The sequence below is a fragment of the Dendropsophus ebraccatus genome, chromosome 2, assembly GCF_027789765.1.
Source record: "Dendropsophus ebraccatus isolate aDenEbr1 chromosome 2, aDenEbr1.pat, whole genome shotgun sequence".
Lineage (NCBI taxonomy): Eukaryota > Metazoa > Chordata > Amphibia > Anura > Hylidae > Dendropsophus > Dendropsophus ebraccatus.
In genome coordinates, this window is record NC_091455.1 from 93,516,532 (window position 1) to 93,536,385 (window position 19,854).

Consider the following 19,854-nt stretch of genomic DNA (forward strand, 5'->3'; position numbering starts at 1 on the left):
AGCACACATGTATACAGACACCAGCACACATGTATACAGACATACAGACACCAGCACACCAGGGCACGATGAAGTTTGAACTTCTGCAACCTGGAGAAATCACCTGATATCACCTGCAGTCCTATGTAACACCACATAACACAGTGGTATCTCTGAGTACAGATAATGTAGTAGATTTCACCTGCAGTCCTATGTAACAGCACAGATAACACAGTGATATCTCAGAGTATAGATCATGTAGTAGATGTCACCTGCAGTCCTATGTAACAGCACAGATAACACAGTGATATCCCTCTGAGTACAGATAATGTAGATGTCACCTGCAGTCCTATGTAACACCACAGATAACACAGTGATATCTCTGAGTACAGATAATGTAGTAGCTGTTACCTGCAGTCCTATGTAACACCACAGATAACACAGCGATATCTCTGAGTACAGATAATGTAGTAGTCACCTGCAGTCCTATGTAACACAACAGATAACACAGTGATATCTCTGAGTACAGATAATGTAGTAGCTGTCACCTCGGGGCGCCCCTACTAAATGATGTTCTACAAAATAAGAAAAGTGTCATACAGTGACTCACCGGTGACGTCTTCTTTGATCTGAGGCGTCACTTTCCCTTTTCCTCTCCATCCGGCCCAGACCTCCATGATGAGTCCTTCCAGATACGTTTCATCCCCTTAGAACCTGCGAGACAAACAATTTAGGCTCCGCACATTTCTAGCAACTTCCTTTCCTTTCTCCCCCCTGTAGGCTCCCATAGTAACTGCGCTGTGTGGGATGCCCCCTGTATGTAGGATTCCCTGCTGTGCCCCCATGAGCTAATAATGCCCCTAGAGGTACCCCCATGAGCTAATAATGCCCCCAGAGGTGCCCCCATGAGCTAATAATGCCCCTAGAGGTGCCCCCATGAGCTAATAATGCCCCTAGAGGTGGCCCCCATGAACTAATAATGCCCCCAGAGGTACCCCCATGCACTAATAATGCCCCCAGAGATGCCCCTATGAACTAATAATGCCCCCAGAGGTGCCCCCATATACTAATAATGCCCCCAGAGGTGCCCCCATATACTAATAATGCCCCCAGAGGTGTCCCCATATACTAATAATGCCCCCAGAGGTGTCCCCATATACTAATAATGCCCCCAGAGGTGCCCCCATATACTAATAATGCCCCCAGAGGTGCTCCCATATACTAATAATGCCCCCAGAGATGCCCCCATGAGTTAATAATGCCCCCAGAGGTACCCCCATATACTAATAATGCCCCCAGAGGTTCCCCCCATGAGCTAATAATGCCCCCAGAGGTGCCCCCATATACTAATACTGCCCCCAGAGGTGCCCCCATATACTAATAATGCCCCCAGAGGTGCCCCCATACACTAATAATGCCCCCAGAGGTGCCCCCATACACTAATAATGCCCCCAGAGGTGCCCCCCATATACTAATAATGCCCCCAGAGGTGCCCCCCATATACTAATACTGCCCCCAGAGGTGCCCCCATACACTAATAATGCCCCCAGAGGTGCCCCCATACACTAATAATGCCCCCAGAGGTGCCCCCATATACTAATAATGCCCCCAGAGGTGCCCCCATACACTAATAATGCCACCAGAGGTGCCCCCATATACTAATAATGCCCCCAGAGGTGCCCCCATATACTAATAATGCCCCCAGAGGTGCCCCCATACACTAATAATGCCCCCCGAGGTGCCCCCATATACTAATACTGCCCCCAGAGGTGCCCCCATATACTAATACTTCCCCCAGAGGTGCCCCCATATACTAATACTTCCCCCAGAGGTGCCCCCATATACTAATACTGCCCCCAGAGGTGCCCCCATACACTAATACTGCCCCCAGAGGTGCCCCCATATACTAATACTGCCCCCAGAGGTGCCCCCATACACTAATACTGCCCCCAGAGGTGCCCCTAAAAAAACAAACATCCTACTCACCTAATCCGCGCTGTGCAGGCAGCAGCTCCTCCTCCTCTTCTGGCTCCATCTTGCGAGCCGCAGGGACGGGACTTCCGGCAGGCGTGATGACGTCACATGATCACGCCTGCCGGAGAGGTCACGTCCCGGCCTCCCATAGGCTGCTGGTATGAAGTGCCGGCAGCCTATGGGAGAGAATACAGGAGGAGGACGCTGACAGGTCCTGCTCCTGTATTCTGATCGCTTCAATGTTCCGCCCGCTCAATGTGCGGGCGGAACATCAAAGCGATCAATGCATCCGGAGAAGCTGCGCGGCCGCAGCTTCTCAGGATGCTCAGAAACAGGTGGCAAGGGGGGCCGTGCGGGCCCCCCCTAGCGTAGCGGTGGGGGGCGGCGGCCGGCGGGCCCGCCGGGCCCCCCACCCGTGTCTCTTAGGGTCCGGGCCCCATACGGCAGTACCACTTGTACTGCCCTATCGGCGGCCCTGGTCATCACTCCCCACACACAGTCCTCACTCCCCTCACACAGTCATCACTCCCCACACACAGTCCTCACTCCCCTCACACAGTCCTCACTCCCCTCACAGTCCTCACCCCTCACACAGTCCTCAATTCCTTCACAGTCCTCACAGTCCTCACTCCTCACACAGTCCTCAATCCCTTCACAGTCCTCAATCCCTTCACAGTCCTCACTCCCCTCACACAGTCCTCACTCCCCTCACACAGTCCTCACTCCCCTCACACAGCCCTCACTCCCCTCACACAGCCCTCACTCCCCTCACACAGTCCTCACTCCCCTCACACAGCCCTCACTCCCCACACACAGTCATCACTCCCCTCACACAGTCCTCACTCCCCTCACACAGCCCTCACTCCCCACACACAGTCCTCACTCCTCTCACACAGCCCTCACTCCCCTCACACAGTCCTCACTCCCCTCACACAGCCCTCACTCCCCTCACACAGCCCTCACTCCCCTCACACAGTCCTCACTCCCCTCACACAGCCCTCACTCCCCTCACACAGCCCTCACTCCCCACACACAGTCCTCACTCCTCTCACACAGTCATCACTCTGTACCTGACAACGTCCGCAGCCCCCCCCCCCCCCCTGGCAGCCATAGACGGTGAGGATCCCTCTAGCTGCCGTCCACCCTCCTCACACAACCTTTTGCAGCCAGTGAGGGAGAGGAGGGGGAGGGGCCAGCAGCAGCAGCCTGTAGCAGCGTGTAGAAGGAAGCAGCAGGAAGAAGATCCAGCCCTGGCCGGGCTCGGCATCCGACAGCTGAGCGGGCCCCTCAGGAGCAGGGGCCCGCTATTCCCAGGTGCAGTTTTCCTCTCGGGGGCCCCAGCCACTACAGACATGTGTTAACGCTGTCTGCAAAAGCAATAGCTTTTGCAGACAGCATTAATCTGTCTGAGACCTCAGTGGGCCCCTGCCTGAGTGGGCCCGGGGGCGACCGCCCCCTTTGCCCCCACCTATTTTCGCTACTGTGTTCAAACCTTGATTTTTATAGTATACTGTAGCAAAGAATAGATGTAGGAACATGTTTAGAGATCTTATCTCCAACATTATAATATATTTTGAGTTGTTCCTTTTAAACTTATACTGAATGTGGTAAAAAGGCTTATTCACTTGACTCTGAGTTGTAGAGAGACGTAATTCTGCCCCAATAACAGTCTATAGCCGTGTGATTTTGATTTCATAAGAAGGTATTTAGAGGTATGCCATGTTGCAATGGATGTCTTCTAGAGATGTCCGGGAGTCCATCCGAACCCGATCGTTCGGTATTTGATTAGCTGGGGCTGCTGAACTTGGATAAATCTCTAAGGTTGTCTGGAAAACATGGATACAGCCAATGACTATATCCATGTTTTCCACATAGACTTAGGGCTTTATCCAACTTCAGCAGCCACCGCTAATCAAATGCCGAAAGTTCGGGTTCGGATCGACTCGAGCATGCTCCAGGTTCGCTCATCTCTAATGTCTTCATTTAGAAAAGTGGTTAACCTTGCTAGACATCTCACACATATTTTTAATAGTTTGGGTAAAGAAATCTCTAAAAGAAAAAAATGAGAAAATGTATTAATAGGGGATAAGGGGATAAATACAGAGATGCACAAGGAGGGTCCTTGACCTGAGAGACAACTCAATCTCTGCTCTCTGCACCGGACGGAATAATAGTTCCACTGAAATCCGCTAGTCATGGAGGAAAACAAGCATTCACATTACAGATTACCCAACAACAGCAGATGACCCCATGGGTGCCAGCAATCCCATATGACCTTCTTCAATTCTGTACTGTATGATATCCATACTGTATGATATTGCAATAAAGCTTGAACTTTGCTGCTATCTAGGATGCTGTGGGAGTCTTTCATCTACACTGGGATTGTGGACTCTCCTGTGTGCATCAACCTTTCTAACTTGGGCCTTATTGAACTACGCATTTAGGTGCTGCTGGACCCCTACTGTTTCTATGCTGTATGATATGTCAAAAAACAGTCTGAACAAAGGAGGCAGCCTGCTGGGACCCCATCATTCTCCACAGCAGCATTCCCCACTAAAGCACCCCCCTCCCCAGTCTGGGAGGGATCCTGTGACCCATCATGTGAACATAACCCAAAACCCTGACATCTGAATCATTCTATTACCACAAATACATTGGAGGAGATTAATAAAATGTATCATCTTAGATGTACTTTCTCTTTATATTACAGATGCCCTTCTCAATGTTAGTCTTTGCGTTAGGAGAAACTAGGGATGGTCCGAACCTGCCGAGGTTCAGGTTCGTAAGAACCCGAACGCTCGGCAGTAGATTCCCGCTGTCTGCCCGCTCCATGGAGCGGGCGGATACAGCAGGAAGAAGCCTGGAAAACTGGGATACAGCCTATGGCTATGGCTGTATCCCAGTTTTCCAGGCGGTCCTCCCGCTGGATCCGCCCGCTCTACGGAGCGGGCGGACAGCGGGAATCATTATCGAGGGTTCGGGTTCATACGACCATCCCTAGGAGAAACCTTCAGATTAATATGTTTTTATTTCTGGACGATGACTATAACCTAAACTTATGTTACATGATATATAAGGATACGAGGGATTATTATGTATGCTACAAATACCAATGAATTTACAATTTCTGCCATAAAAAGAGAAAGCTCATATTCTACTGAATTATTTATAATGTGGCTGCATTCTCGACACCTTGCATTATATTATGATGTTATATTACTACACTAGTATATTAATATTGCATTGTCTTTATAGAAATGTGTATACTTTGGTTCCCCCAAATCAGCAGGGAATATCAGGGAAAATGAACAAACAGATTTATCAGTAAATATTGCACTCCAGCTATTTAAAACTGCTTAAAGGGAAACTACACAATCACATGGAAACACACGCAGCTCAGTTCCAATAAAGTGAACAAAGCTAAGCTGCAATACCACACACAACCTGGGGACAGGGGTGGTGCTCTTTTTGCAAGAAAGCAGCTGTGCTTTTTCTTATCCTGGATAAGGCTATGTTCACACAAGTAACATGTAAGTGTCATATTAATCACGGCTGTTGCCGATTTGTAACAACGGCCGTAATTAATATGACACTTACTTTGTGCTGCCCTCTATGGAATCCCAGCCGGAGTGTATACACATAGTATGCACTCCAGCCGGGATCGCTAGTGGCTCCGCAAAAACCTGACATGTCAGTTTTCTGCGACTGCTATTCATTGAATAGCGGCCGCAGAGAACCTGTCAGTTCACACAATGAAGCATGCGGCTCCGGCCACACGCTCCATTGTGTGCAGTGGGGAATTTGGATGCGAATTCAGCGGCAGTGAAGATCTGGCCTGTACTGTACCGGCTGGGATTATCTTCTCTGACACCGGCCGTTCTGTGACCCGGCCAGTGTCTTACGCCATGTGAACATGGATTAACTCCTTTTAACACAAACCAGTGTGAGCCCTGCCCCCTCTCTCAAATACACTGCAAAGCTGGGTTCACACTATGTATATTTGAGGCTGTATTTGGTCCTCATGTCAGGTCCTCATAGCAACCAAAACCAGGAGTGGATTGAAATCACAGAAAGGATCTGTTCACACAATGTTGAAATTGAGTGGATGGCCGCCATATAACAGTAAATAACGGCCATTATTTCAATACCACAGCCGTTGTTTTAAAATAACAGCAAATATTTGCCATTAAATGGCGGCCATCCACTCAATTACAACATTATGTGAACAGAGCCTTTCTGTGTTTTCAATCCACTCCTGGTTTTGGTTGCTATACAGCCTCACAAATACAGCCTCAAATATACATAGTGTGAACCCAGCCAAAACAAAGGAATACCTAAAACCAATAGTATTATCTATATAGACTTTCCTTTCATTTGTTTTTTATTTTTACACGTCAGATTACAAGATGGTTCATCCTGGTAATATTCTGTTTCTTTCCACACATAAAGGTAGCAGTGTTGTCTTGATGGGACTGCATGGAGAAAAGAAATGTCATTCAGTCTAATGTTCAAGTCATTTTCATATTCCTTAGGGAGCAGTTTTCTTTATGAGAAGTGTCTTCAGCTGAGTATCTAAATTTGGATTCATACATGCTGTATGAGTAATAGCCAATTTCCCTTGTCCAACAGATGACATAATAATTCAATTGAAGAAGAAACAATGTAAGACTTGAGTTAATAAAACACTAGAAGCACCAAATTACTAAGTACAAATGGTTAGCTGTAAATCATCTGTACGCTGCCCATCCGATTATGTGGCTATGAATAAAGAGTTCAGGCTGATTAATATTTCCTGATGCTCAGAGCTACAGTTACAGCTACAGCTACTGTAATAGACACCAGGTTTATTGGGCCCTATAGTCTGTTTGTTAGCCGTAGTATCAACCCAATTTGCATTGTTAGAATAGCGGAAAGAAGAGAAATATGTCCATCAAATTGACTGGGGAAAGCAATGTGGTCTTCTCCCGCTGGCATATGGCTCATCCTGGTGAGCACAGCTACTAAAGCTTTGCTGCACACAGTCCACGGCCCATTGACTGACAAGCTGCTGCTTGGTCTGCCCATAGGGTGTGCACACATTCCCTTCTTGCATCTTAAAAGGCCAGTAGGCATGCCCAGATGCTTTCCCAGCCAATCACCCAGTATATTGGACAGCTTCACTAGCCATTTCCTATCTGAGAATTGAGAACCCTAGCTTGATACTCCAATGTTTTCCACTGTTCATTACTGCAGTTGTTATTTGAGACCCATCCGTGTGTGCTGTCCTATGTACGGCTGTACTATGGAATGCTGATGTCGGTCTGTTCCTAACTTCTAATGGTTAGCTGCCCTGACCTACTGATTTCTTACTATTCCTGCTCTCTCACACCATTGGCTTGTGCCCTGCAAGGATATCTGTCACACACACTGGATGCACTCCTAGCACTAGCGACCTGTTGGCCTTCTACAGGGTAAAGGGCAAAAGCCAGGGGAGGACTTAGGCCTTATGCACACGTTCAGTATTTTTTTCATTTCCCTAGATTCCTCCTACTATCCCCTCGTACAATCCGCTAAAAGTTACAGATTGGGCATCTGTAGTGCATCTGTATTTACGTAAAACACAACCTTTCAACATGTGACTAATGACTCTTTTTTGCGTCCTTGTAATTTACTGATCGTGTGAATAGCCCAATAGACATCAATGTGCACCAGTACAGAAATAAGGATCCAACAATTACGATACGTGTGCATAAGACTTTAGACAGCACCCACAGGAATGGACCAAAGCCAGACCAGTTAGGACAACATTGGGTCCACAAGGGTTTGTAGTTAAAGGGGTCCATCTGAATGATAAGGGCAGTTCAATGACATATACTCCTCAGGCTGGTCACACAATTCATGGACAGGATGGATATACCAGAGGGGAGGGGGATCTTGTTTTGGCTGAATGAGGGAACCTTATTCCCATAAAACAATCCATTTTATATTTACTGCTATCCTTACACTGAACGGATTCCAAAGCAACTTAGTAGAGGCTTTCAAGATGACCAAAAGCCCTATATTTTATCTATACCAGATATTTGTTGCAAATGTTGTTTAAGGCTATGTTCCCACACAGTATTTTTGGCCGTTATTTTAAAACAACAGATGTTGTTTTGAAATAATGTTTTGAACCCTGAATGTTTGTTTTGAAATAACGGACGTTATTTGCCATTACATGACGGCCATCCACTTAATTTGAACAGTGTGTGAACATAGCCTTAGGCTTGGAGTGGATTAAAAATGCAGAAAGGCTATGTTCCTACACAGTAGTTTAGTCAGTTTTATGCAACCAAAACCAGGAGTGGATTGACAAAAAATAAGTGAGTATATTGTAGAACTGCTTGCGATCACAGCCCCTGTTGATTTTTTAAAGCAATGTTTTCATGACAGGAACTCTTTAACTAAAGATTCTGCTGTGCAGACTACAGTATGGTATGGTAGATCTTACCCTGCTAGGACCCAGCATACTACTCATCCGCATCTTTTATCGATTGCACCCATTACATTAATAAATAATATGCAAAATGTAGCATTTTAGCTAATCTCACACATGAATGAACTAGAAGTGTCAGAGGTAAAAAAAACTGGGAGGTTATGAATAACAATACATGGAGACTCCATCTCCCGCCTGCGTGTTTCTGATTTATCATTAAAGAAAACTTGTTTGCTGCCTCTCGTGAAATCTTAGCAAAGCCAATCAATCTGTCTGGTGGAGCTGCTAGTTAATATTCCAGAATATAAAGTGCCCAGGAGAAAGTTTACTTGCAAACCATGCTTCAATGAATAGCTTCCTTTTCTGTCCATATACAAAGAGTTTCTGAGCGTTCAGCTTTACATAACAAAGATAGGTGTTAGGAATGTGACTTTGCGCTCCTCAGTCCGTGCCGGGCGGCTGAGGAAGCGCTGAATTTCTGTCTGTGTTTGCACTGAATGAACTGTGTTGTACTTTCCAGCCACACCTACCTTGCCTGTCAGACTTCTGGCAGTGCAGGGGTTACTGCACTGCTAGATCTGTTCAGCTGAGCTTGGTGCTGGGATCAGGGCTGCTCCAATCAGCTGCTGGACCTAGTCTCTGATCCAGGATAAAAAGCAGTCAGATCCTCAGTTCCCTGCTGGTTATTAGTTGTTTCTAGTCCCAGCTCCCCTGCTCCTTTCCCAGCGTTCCCTGTCCTAATCCCCTTGCTATTGCTCTGCCCGTGTTCTGACCTCTTGCCTGCCATTTGACTATCCGCTCTCCTTCTGATTTTGTACTGCGTTGTCTGTTTGGTTTTGACCCTGCTAGTTGACTATCCTCTATTGTGTTTCGTTTGTCTGTCTACGTTTTGTGTATTCACCTACGCAGTGTAGGGACCGACTCCGTGGTTGTCCGCGACCGTTTAGGGTCGACCGAGGCAAGTAGGCAGGTGACAGTGGGTGGGTTCAGATCTAGGGTCACTGTCTCTTGTCTTGTCTACTCCTGCCAGTCATGGCAATAGGGCTTGACACTGGACGTGAACACTGTCTGACAGACACTTAGGTTCATTCTTTTCTACACTAGAAGAGGGGCGATATTTCTCCTTAAAGTCATAGGCCGCTTATTACTCTGTAATTACAGATTGTACATGAATGGCTACTGGCTACTTTCAATGGGCTCATCTGCGAAAGGCATGGTGCTGGGAATGAAGGTAAGATTATTCTCCTCAATGTTCTGCTGGGAAACCGTCATGACACTCATATAGCCCCGCCTCCATGACACTGTCCACCAATGATTAAAGCACACACAGGGTGAAAGTAAAGCTATATGGTGTAACACAATTTTCAGTCTGCCTAGAATTTTTGTGACAAAAAATGCAAGCAAAGAGACTGACCTTTCTTACATGGTCTGCAAAAGACAGGTTATATTGCATGATATTATTTAATGAAACTGGCATGGAAATGCCACAGTGCTAAAAGAAACAGTGAATTTTTTCAGCAAGAATTATTATGTTTAACATCCGCATTGGGGAGCTGAGCTGAAGATACTTAATCCCACAGCTCCCTGACCTACTTAATCAATTATAACATTGGGAAGGCAGACAGAAGAATCCTTCTCTAGGTGTAAGCAGTAGAAGATGAAAATGTATAAGAACGTTATTGTAAATGACCAGTTGGAAAGAGAAAATGTATGGTTACCTATGTCTTAAGGACCACCATCTACAGCTACAGTCGAGCTGCCCATTTTGTGAATATAAATTAGCAATATTACACCATCCCTAAGCTGGCTTTTGCAGTAAGTAGCCAAGATGCCACAATAAAATCTGAAGAAAAAAAAGGAAAGGCGGATGTGAGGGAAATGACAGCCAAGGCAGTAATTCATGAGAATGACATTTCCCATAGTCATCATAAGTATATGGAATTTAAAAAAAGTGTCACTAAAAGCGGAGTGATCCTTTACAATACCCACATAAAGATGCAATAATGCATGCAGCTTTGGCCACACACTAGAAAGCCATCTTCGAATGACAGATCATTTATAGTTGATCTGTGAACGCTGTCATCCAGGATAACAAATCACCGATTGATCTCTTTCTTGATCTATGACCTGATTCTTGGCTTCTATTGAGGGGCACATCTGTCATTTCACGTGAATAGTTTTCCATCAACCAGATCAAGTAAAGGCCAAAAAATCCACTAACAGTCATCAGAAAATTATCTATATTGACCTTTTCAGCTGTCGAAAATCTGAGGGATTTGTGACTAAAATTCTGACCCAATGGTCTGAGTTACTGTCCATTCAAATAAGTGTCACTTTGCTGAGGATGTTGTGTCAGATCTTCAGTATGAACCTCTGTTCTGTTTCAGCTGCATCTGTGTTTTTTATTCTGCAAATCAGTGGTGGTGCAAGACCTCAGACTTCATCGATAGGTTATTCTCACACACACATACTGAGGGTTAGTGTGAACAGTTTCTCTATTAAAAGTTCTTAAATATGACGTAACTTAATTCCCATGATAATACAATCATAGAGATCCAGCTCTTGTAATGGATCTAACCTGCTGCTAGATTCAAATAGGGTAGGGGACAAAGAGTGCCACCATACCTTTATATCATAGTAACATAGTTAATAAGGTTGGAAAAAGACAAGAGTCCAAGAGTCAAGTTCAACCCACAGAAACCCCACTGTGTTGATCCAGAGGAAGGCAAAATAAAACCCAAATGAGCCAGATGCCAATTACCCCATCACAGGGAGAAAAACTCCCTCCCGACACCAATGGCAATCAGAATAATCCTTGGATCTACATCTTATGACATGAAATCTAATGTCTATAACTTACAATATTATATTTTTTAAGAATAGCATCCAGGCCTCCCTTCAACGTATTTATTGAATCATCCATGACAACATGATATGGCAGAGAGTTCCATAGACTCACTGCTCTTACAGTAAAGAATCCCCATCTGTGCTGATGGTGAAACCTTCTTTCCTCTAGATGTAGAGAATGCCACCTTCTCGTGGTTACAGGCCTAAATGTAAAAAGATCTCTACTGTACTGTAACCCACCCATTCCCTTAATGACTTTGGTCGAAATGTTTAGCCAAATATAGGAGTACAGCCAACTGAAGTTACCAACTTGTCTTTTCTTAACTTTTCTTAACATACCAGGATGCATATTAATATATGTAAAATATAGAGAATTACTTTGCAGTTAGGCAGCTCTTTTATGGAGGCTGCGGAGTGCTGCAGGAAATAAAAGAGAGGAACAGAGGGAGAGAAAAAAAGCTAGAAGCAAGAGTGCCTCGCATGGGCAGCATTGAAATCCCTGAGACTAAGATGTCACACCGATTCCTAAGCTCAGATGAAAGAAATCCCAGTGCATTGCTAAAATTTATAACAGCCAATATCCTACTGACATTATAGACATCAAAAGTTTTTCTATGATCCAGAAGCACACCAAAACATACATAACATAGATGTCAACAGTGTTAATAAACCTAGATGAATTTAGAATAGTCCAGGGAGTATTATATAGTTGAGGGTGTTCTGCCCTCCCGTTCCTGAGATATTAGGGTTTATAATTTGGACCATCTGCACTAAATAATAGTCAGAGGGACGTGAATTTAAAGGAAAACTCTGGGCTGGGCTGATTTTTGGAGTGCTGGGGAGACGGAGGATGAAAGAAGTAACATGCTCTCACCTCCCCCGCTCAAGCCCTGGTGCCGGTATCCCGAGGCAAGACACCACTACAGCCGCTCATTGGCTAAACGGGCCTGGCACGTCACATCCCAGGTCCATCCTCCCCAGCACTCCCCAGCCAATAATCACCCCAGCAAGGAGTTCCCCTTTAATTATATTAATGGAAGTAAATATTTTACATTAACTGACTTTTATGCCTAATACACACCAACTTACTGTATAATCCTCACCTGATATTCACTTACATGAATAAAGTTAAGTTTATGGTCATACAGACAAACAAACAACCCAAATATATCAAGAATAAGAAGGTATATCAAGAAAGTGCAAAAGGGGGTGTAATCAGGGCCTCCCTTAGCTTTTCTTTTTAATGGTAATATAACACTTTTATCTGTATCAGTATTTTTACTTTGCTGTACGTGTAAAAGAGATAACTGTACCTCTCACAAAAAAACTACAGATGAGCGAACCTGCCAAGGTTCGGGTTCGTATGAACCTGAACTCTCGGCTTCTGATTCCCGCTGTCTGCAGCCTCCGTGAAGAGGGTGGATACAGCCGGAGGACCGCCTGGAAAACTGGGATACAGCCTATGGCTATGGCTGTATCCCAGTTTTCCAGGCGGTCCTCCGGCTGTATTCACCCTCTCTACGGAGCGGGCAGACAGCGGCTGTCAGAAGCCGAGAGTTCAGGTTCATACGAACCCGAACCTCGTCAGGTTCGCTCACCTCTAAAAAAAACCTTTGACATTTCAGAGAGACACGTGAAAAGTTTTTATCAGTTAGGTTTTGAGTGTTCAGACCCTCACCGACCAATGAGCACAATCCTCTCTCTGCTCTGTGTCTTTGTGAAGAGACGTGTCCCATAGACCTCCATTATGCTGCTGTCCCCTCACGTAACACAGAGGCGGGCAGGACTGAGATGAGCACAACTTCTTCCGGCACCTTCTGCTGATCAGTCGCAGTCTGAACACTCAGACCTTAACAGATCAACATTTTTTACATGTCTCTCCAACATGTCAAAATGTTTTTTTTTTTTTATGGTGACAGTGCCTCTTTAAGGTTAATACATGCGTGTGTACTTAATGACTGAGCCAGTCTGCCCATGTAATCCAGGGACTTCTGCTTATGTCTCTGTATGCTGTGATTGTGTTTCTTTTTGGATCCACCCCCATTTAAAAAAATATATATATTTTTTTTAAAATGTGGAATAAAATAAAGGTTTAAAAAATGCTATTTGTGTATAAAAGGGTAAATGTTTGTAGGTTTAGTTATTGTCATAACATGGGTTCCTCTATTATATACTTATGGGCTCATTTATAGATGTAAAATGTCCTAGGGACCAGGTCTAGGGCTCTGTGTCTATAGGAGTGAGACGGACCCATAGACTTGCATGATGAGAGCATCTCTGTCACGTGACAACTCAAAGGGAACATACTAAGTGTGCACTTCTCCCAGTTAGTTCTAGTGATCAGTCATGGTCTAAGTATTCAGACTCCAATGGTCAAAACTTTTGCTATCTCTCTATGGCATATGAAAGGTTTTTGTAATAACAGTGCCAAGTAACTTACTAAAAGAACACTGTCCAGATCATTACACTGCCTCCACTAGCTTGCCTTCTTCCCATAGTGCATTTTAATACTCTGAGACTGGTCTGTCACTATATGCAGTTCCATATGTAGAAAGACGGAATAAATTTTGTGACACCCTTCTATGATAGCCAGCAATAACTTTTTCAGCAACTTGTGCTCCAGTAGCTGTTTTATGGATCACATCAAATGAGCTAGCCTTAGCTCTCCATTCACATAAAAGAGCCTTGGGCACCAATGACCCATGCCCATTCTCCAATTGTTTTGGTATGCTAATAGTGTATTGTTTTATATTCTCTACAATAAAGTTTGAAGTTGTAACAGAAAAGAGCGCCAAACCAACGCTTTCTGTATCAGTGACTATTGGACTGGGGTTCAGAGCACCTCCATTGTATAGAGGTAAAGTGACATCTTTGTATCTGTCAGTCACTTCACCTGTCGATGGTAATGATTGGTCTTTGTATTACAAAATCTCAAAAACAAAAGGCAGATATATTGATGCAAACAATTAGCAGCTTGATATAAGTGATATAGTTTACCTTTATCATATATCTCTTTCAGGACTCCTCTCTTAATGAGTTCTTCTCTGCTCTGTCTCATTGAGATTTTCCGCTCCAGCGCTATAAAAGAAAAAAAAAGAAAAATCTCAATGAATGAATTACAAATCATGCATTCATTGTTTTAATACATTCACCAGAGACTTCTGAGCAAACATCAGAGGTAAATTGTACACTGGCATCAAAGAGTGTGAAAACCACACTGACAGAGACTGCATATCAGAAAAAGCAAAATGGTGGTCAGCAAATGGTTCAATTCTACAGGAGCTTTAAAATCAGGTCAAGGAATCCAGACAACCTGTAAAGCCTATTATTCAATAAAGATTTTCAAACTAAAGGGCATGGCATCTTTACAGCCACTGGTATCTTACCTTGTAGTAGTGCAGAGGGGATAAAGGGAATCTGTCAGCTGTAATTCATGGTCTAAACGGCTGACACTGTTAGACAGCTGTTATTACAAGGAGACACACAGTACCTTTCATATATCCAGCTGTGCTTCCAGAATGTAAATAAATGCTTTTACTCTCTGGTACAAAGCCTAAAAGAGGATTTCCCAAGCTTTTAGCCTCTCCCTGCTTGACTGACACCTGGAAGTTGAGTCTCAACAGGAACAGGTATGGGAGGGGAGTAAGCTTGTTGCACTTCAGGAGCTTGGGAAAGCATCTTGCTATAGAATATAGCCTCTGACAATAAAATAAAAGCATTCTTCGTCATTATGGAAACACAGACAGATATATGGAAGGTACCATGTGTCTTCCATATATCACACAGGCGGCAGGGGAGAAAATAACAATCAAGGATTGCTTAACCCTGCCTGTGGCTGCAATGTGCCGCCTGACCAGCTCCATCAGCTGGGACTGACGTTTTCTCCTGAAAATGCCAGTCCTGGCTGATGGATTGCAAGCTTAGCCAGTCAGTGACTGCATCGGCATGCTACCGCAGTCACTGGCTGGCTTAGCAGCCAGTCCATCAATCGGGTGGTGACATCAGCTCTGCTGGATATCCCGGAGAATGGCAGGGGTCCTGGAGTGGCGGCACAGGGAGAGGTGAGTTAGTATAGTTTGTAATGTTCCCCGTGCCTCTGTAGTTTGAAAACATATTCTCCTTTAAGAGTCAACAGTTTGGAATGAAAGTTACAGCTGATGTATTCCCTTTAAAGGAACTCTTCATAATTAGTGCATTTTAAAGAGTAACTATCCCTTTGAAAACTTCCAACACATCATAGAAACATATTATCAGTTCTGATCATTGGGTGTCTAGGTGCTGACACCCCCACTGATTGACCCCTACATGATCCATGGACAGAGCCAAGTGGTGCCAAGCACAAAACAAATGTTTCTGCCCACTCAATTAGGAATTCATTGGGGTTCTTCTCACCTGAACCCCACCAATAAAAGACTGAAAGTCATAGTTTCCATTTAATGCTACATTAAGGCAAGGATGCTCTGGAGGACTAAATGCTGCCATGTATCAAATGGTTATTCATTAGTACACGCTTTCCCCTGCAGAAGATGGAGCACCTGGCCACAAATTTTCCCAGTGAAGACAAATGGTTGTCAGAGGTTTCAGCAGCCAGAGACACGGTCTGCATTCTTAAAGGGAGGCTGTCCACTCAAAACCCTTCTTAATATGGCTTTAGAAGGTATGCAGGGAATTTGAGCTTTGTAACATAGATCTATTACAACTATAAAGATATAATGTAAAAAGAATTAGGCAAATTATTCTAGATTTTTAGCTCTAAGTACAAAACAAATCGAAACTATAATAAACTTTGTGACTATCTTTAGCGTTTGAGATATTTGTTAGAATCCCTGTGAATCTTGGTGGAGTAATTTGCAAACAAAGGAGGAAAGTCTTCGAGGCGACTATAGCCCCCACATAGGTAGCAATACAAGGACCCATCAGAGCTGTACCCTCTGTCCATCTAATAGGAGCCCTCTAAGCTTCAGGTCTGTGTCAGTCTTTCCATCACCATTCTTTTATGTGAAAATCAGAGCGGCAGTAAACATGTAACAAGCGGCTCGGCTTCTTGTTTCTTCCCAGACATCTGACACTGTATAAATAAACAATGAGCTGCACACACATCACAGGATCCAGATTGTTAGATGAAGAGTGTCAGAGATGTGCTCCAGATAGTGGCCGACAACTGCTTTCTCTCTTAAAGCAAATTAAAGGTCACTCCTGTAACAGAGAGACATTTGTCAGGCTAGGCATTGAGTAACCTTACTAAGTACCACCTGTATAAATACTCCCTCCTACATTATGTCCCATTATCCCACATAGCATTAAACATACACTGCCGCAAAACAAAACAGATCCTTGAACCAAATCTGTCTATTTGCATCGATGGGAACAGAGCGGAGCTATGTAATGTTGGAAATATGGGGTGATCTATAAGGATGGTGGAAAAGTAATGGCCTGTAGTCAAAGTAACATCAGTGGTAAAAATGAAAGCAAAACCGGATTAGTTACCCAATACAACCACAGCACGCTTTCATGTTAAAGAGGCAAATTTGACAGACAATGGTGACATTCAAGCAAGAAAAAGCTTTCTGCATGTTGGACTTGGCGACAACAAGGCCTGTTGTGACAGTACAACAAAGCTTTATGGTTACATTTAGTAACTGTGCTCCGCATAGAAACTGCATCTTGTGTTGGGTGAAAGAATTTGCAACCACTTGATATTTATGTCATGAAGAAAGTCCAGGTCGCCCAAAGACCTGTGAACAGGATTCGAGCTGCGTACAGACATAGTCTCAGAAAGTATGGAGCTACAAACCATGGACCATGTTAGGTCATATCTTACAAAATGTGTGTGTTATAAGCCATACAGATCACATCATCTTCAGGAACCAGACAACAAACTACAACCCTGGGGCTTCTGCACTGACTTGCGGGGCTGAAGAAGACAAAATTGTTGACTGGTGTTTAGTAGAGATGAGCGAATCGCGTGCAGACAAACCTGAGCGTGCTTGAGGTTTGCTCATCTCTAGTGTTCAGCAATGAGATTACCTTAGTGAGGAGGTAAATCACCATAATGTTAGCATATGGGGCCCAGAAAAACCATGCGCACATGTTCTGTGCAATATTCCTGTCACTTGTTGATCCTGAGGGTATCTGAGTACTTTAAGTCACTGGAAAGGTGACTGCAGTAAGTAAAATACAGTTGACACCAGCCAGGTGTGACCAGCCAGTGTCATCACAACAGCGACCAGTGTCAGTGAATTGTTTTTATATATAGCACTGTATATACATACTGTAAACAGTATAAAGAGTGGGAAAAACGTGAAGACCTAAGCAAAAAAAACAAGACATTTGGGAGTAATACTATTCGAATTGTCACCTGTAGAACGTGACGGTACTTGTACATGTAGACATAAGTGGTGTTATAGTGATAATCCACAGGACAGAATGGCCCCCGTTAGACTGTATACATGCCTATTAATGAGAGGACTATAATTCCTGAAATCATCTACAGACTGCTAGTGTTAATATAGTCCGTAAACGGTGACAGGATAATAAACCATCAATGAGCAGGTACGTATGCCAGCCCTTTTTACACTGTTGTACTCTGCTATTTACGCCATAATTTTTATTTATATTGTGGCAACCCTCCGCTAACACATTAGGACATTAGAAATACAACAGTATAATACCTGCTCAATACACAATGCTTTCTATTTTAGTCCAGCATGGCATGATGCATAAATAGAAGAATGGCTGAAGCAGCGTGGTAGACCTCTCCATAGTTATGTTTCTACACTGTTCTACTAAATGGAATAAAATCTATTTAACCCTCCTCCTCCTCCACTGGCAGCTGTATCCAGTAACACGCCATTGCTTCATTAGGCGGAATAGGCCCTGATGTTACTACTGAGCTTACTAGAGTAACACAGGCATTACGTCTTCTCCTGACACAAGCCTTTCATGAATCACCTGTCTATACATCCTCTACTGTCATAAGACATCAGTTTCATTGTGTGATTTTATGACCAGAATAGAAGAGATGACATTAATTTATGAGGGATGAGACTACGTAAACACACATATAAACCCATTATAGATGGCCGTATACTGGAGAGCTTCCTAAAAATAGAGGTGTTGTTGAGTGCACAGGAGTCAGCTAATACAGGAAATAGTTATGCAATCCATAAAACGTATTCCATTTCTGACTTTATTTTAATAGCCATATGTAAGATGTAGTAAGCGGAGGTTTCCAGCCTTTTGTAAATGATGAGCTACTCTCTAATACAACATGGGCTCTTGAGCCATGTCAAATATTTAAAGCGAGTGTACCATCAGGTACTGTACATCGCTTTAAGTTTTTTATATGAATAGATCGGCGCCCCTCTCCTCTGTGACACGACTCCATTGATTGTAATAGAGGCGAGTCACAGAGGGGAGGGGAGATCATCACACTAGGGATGGGCGGGCCTGACTCCAGTGCTTCAGGCTGGGTTGGTGCCCAGGAATAGACCAGTACCGTGCGCAGGAACTGGGCCACGATTAAAAAAAAGACCACTGCACTGGCGTTCCTGCGCTGGTCTATTCATATAAAAAACGTAAAGCCTTGCCAAAGTTCTCCATGCAGCCTCCAGATATACAGTATAATAAGTGTACACATTTCATGCCTACCAAATGAAAAGATTTAATCTTATATTTTTTCCCTTCAAGGGACATTCATTATATGCCTAGCAAACTAGAACCAAGTAGCCTGGTGTATTTGACCTTTTTGTGGTCACATAAAACACAACACAACAAAAATGTTTTACTTACACAATAATTGTCATTTTAATTTTTTTCGATACATCAATGGTACAAGTGGTCATAAGAAACTTTCCAATACACCCTTTTATAGAAAAATGTGTCTCTTCCCACTTAGGCTAGGTTCACACTGCGTTTTCAGCATCCGTTTAACGCATCCGTTTTTTGCAAAAAAACGCATGAAAAACGGATTGCAAAAAACGGATTCATTTGTGTGCATCCGTTTTTCCATTGACTTCCATTATAAAAAAAACGGATCCGTTTTTTTTTGACGGACCAAAACGGACCAAAAAACGTTGCTGACCCTATTTTTCTGGACGTTAAAAAAAACGGATCCGTTAAACGGATGCTGAAAACGCAGTGTGAACCTAGCCTTAGCAGTCTTCTCTCCCTACTTCCCCACCCCTGTACTGATCACTATGGTAAAAAACAAAACATATATGTCTTCAGAGAGGCAGGTCTGAAGACACATTATGATTTCACTGATCGATCAGGTTACAGCAACTGCCTAAAGATGCCAGAGAAAGAAGAAGGTGCCTCCAGTATGTTCCATCTTACTCCAGTGATATATTTACAGCAACACTGCTCAGTACTGCTATATAATGTCATCTGTACTGCTGTTGTTAGAAGTGTGAAAAAACAGGGAGCTCTTTTCTCTGTGTGCTGTGTATGAAGACTTCATAGAAGCTAATCTCCGCCCACTTTACTGTTATGGAGGTCAGTGCTGGATACTAATGACATAATGGCCAGAAACAGTATTGCCGAAAAGTCACCCATATCAATAGATATACTCTTTTTTGTTTTCAGTTGAATTACATAAT

At 43.8% G+C, this 19,854-nt stretch overlaps 1 protein-coding gene across 5 annotated transcripts in view; it reads right to left on the bottom strand.

Annotated features, from left to right (window-relative positions):
- Positions 1-19,854, bottom strand: part of PHACTR1 (phosphatase and actin regulator 1) — a 215,222-nt gene that overhangs the window by 31,279 nt on the left and 164,089 nt on the right. For all 5 annotated transcript variants that reach the window (XM_069958002.1, XM_069958004.1, XM_069958001.1 and 2 more), the window contains exon 3: positions 14,252-14,332. In XM_069958002.1, coding sequence (XP_069814103.1) covers positions 14,252-14,332 — 81 coding nt within the window. The remainder of the gene's footprint in view (positions 1-14,251; positions 14,333-19,854) is intronic.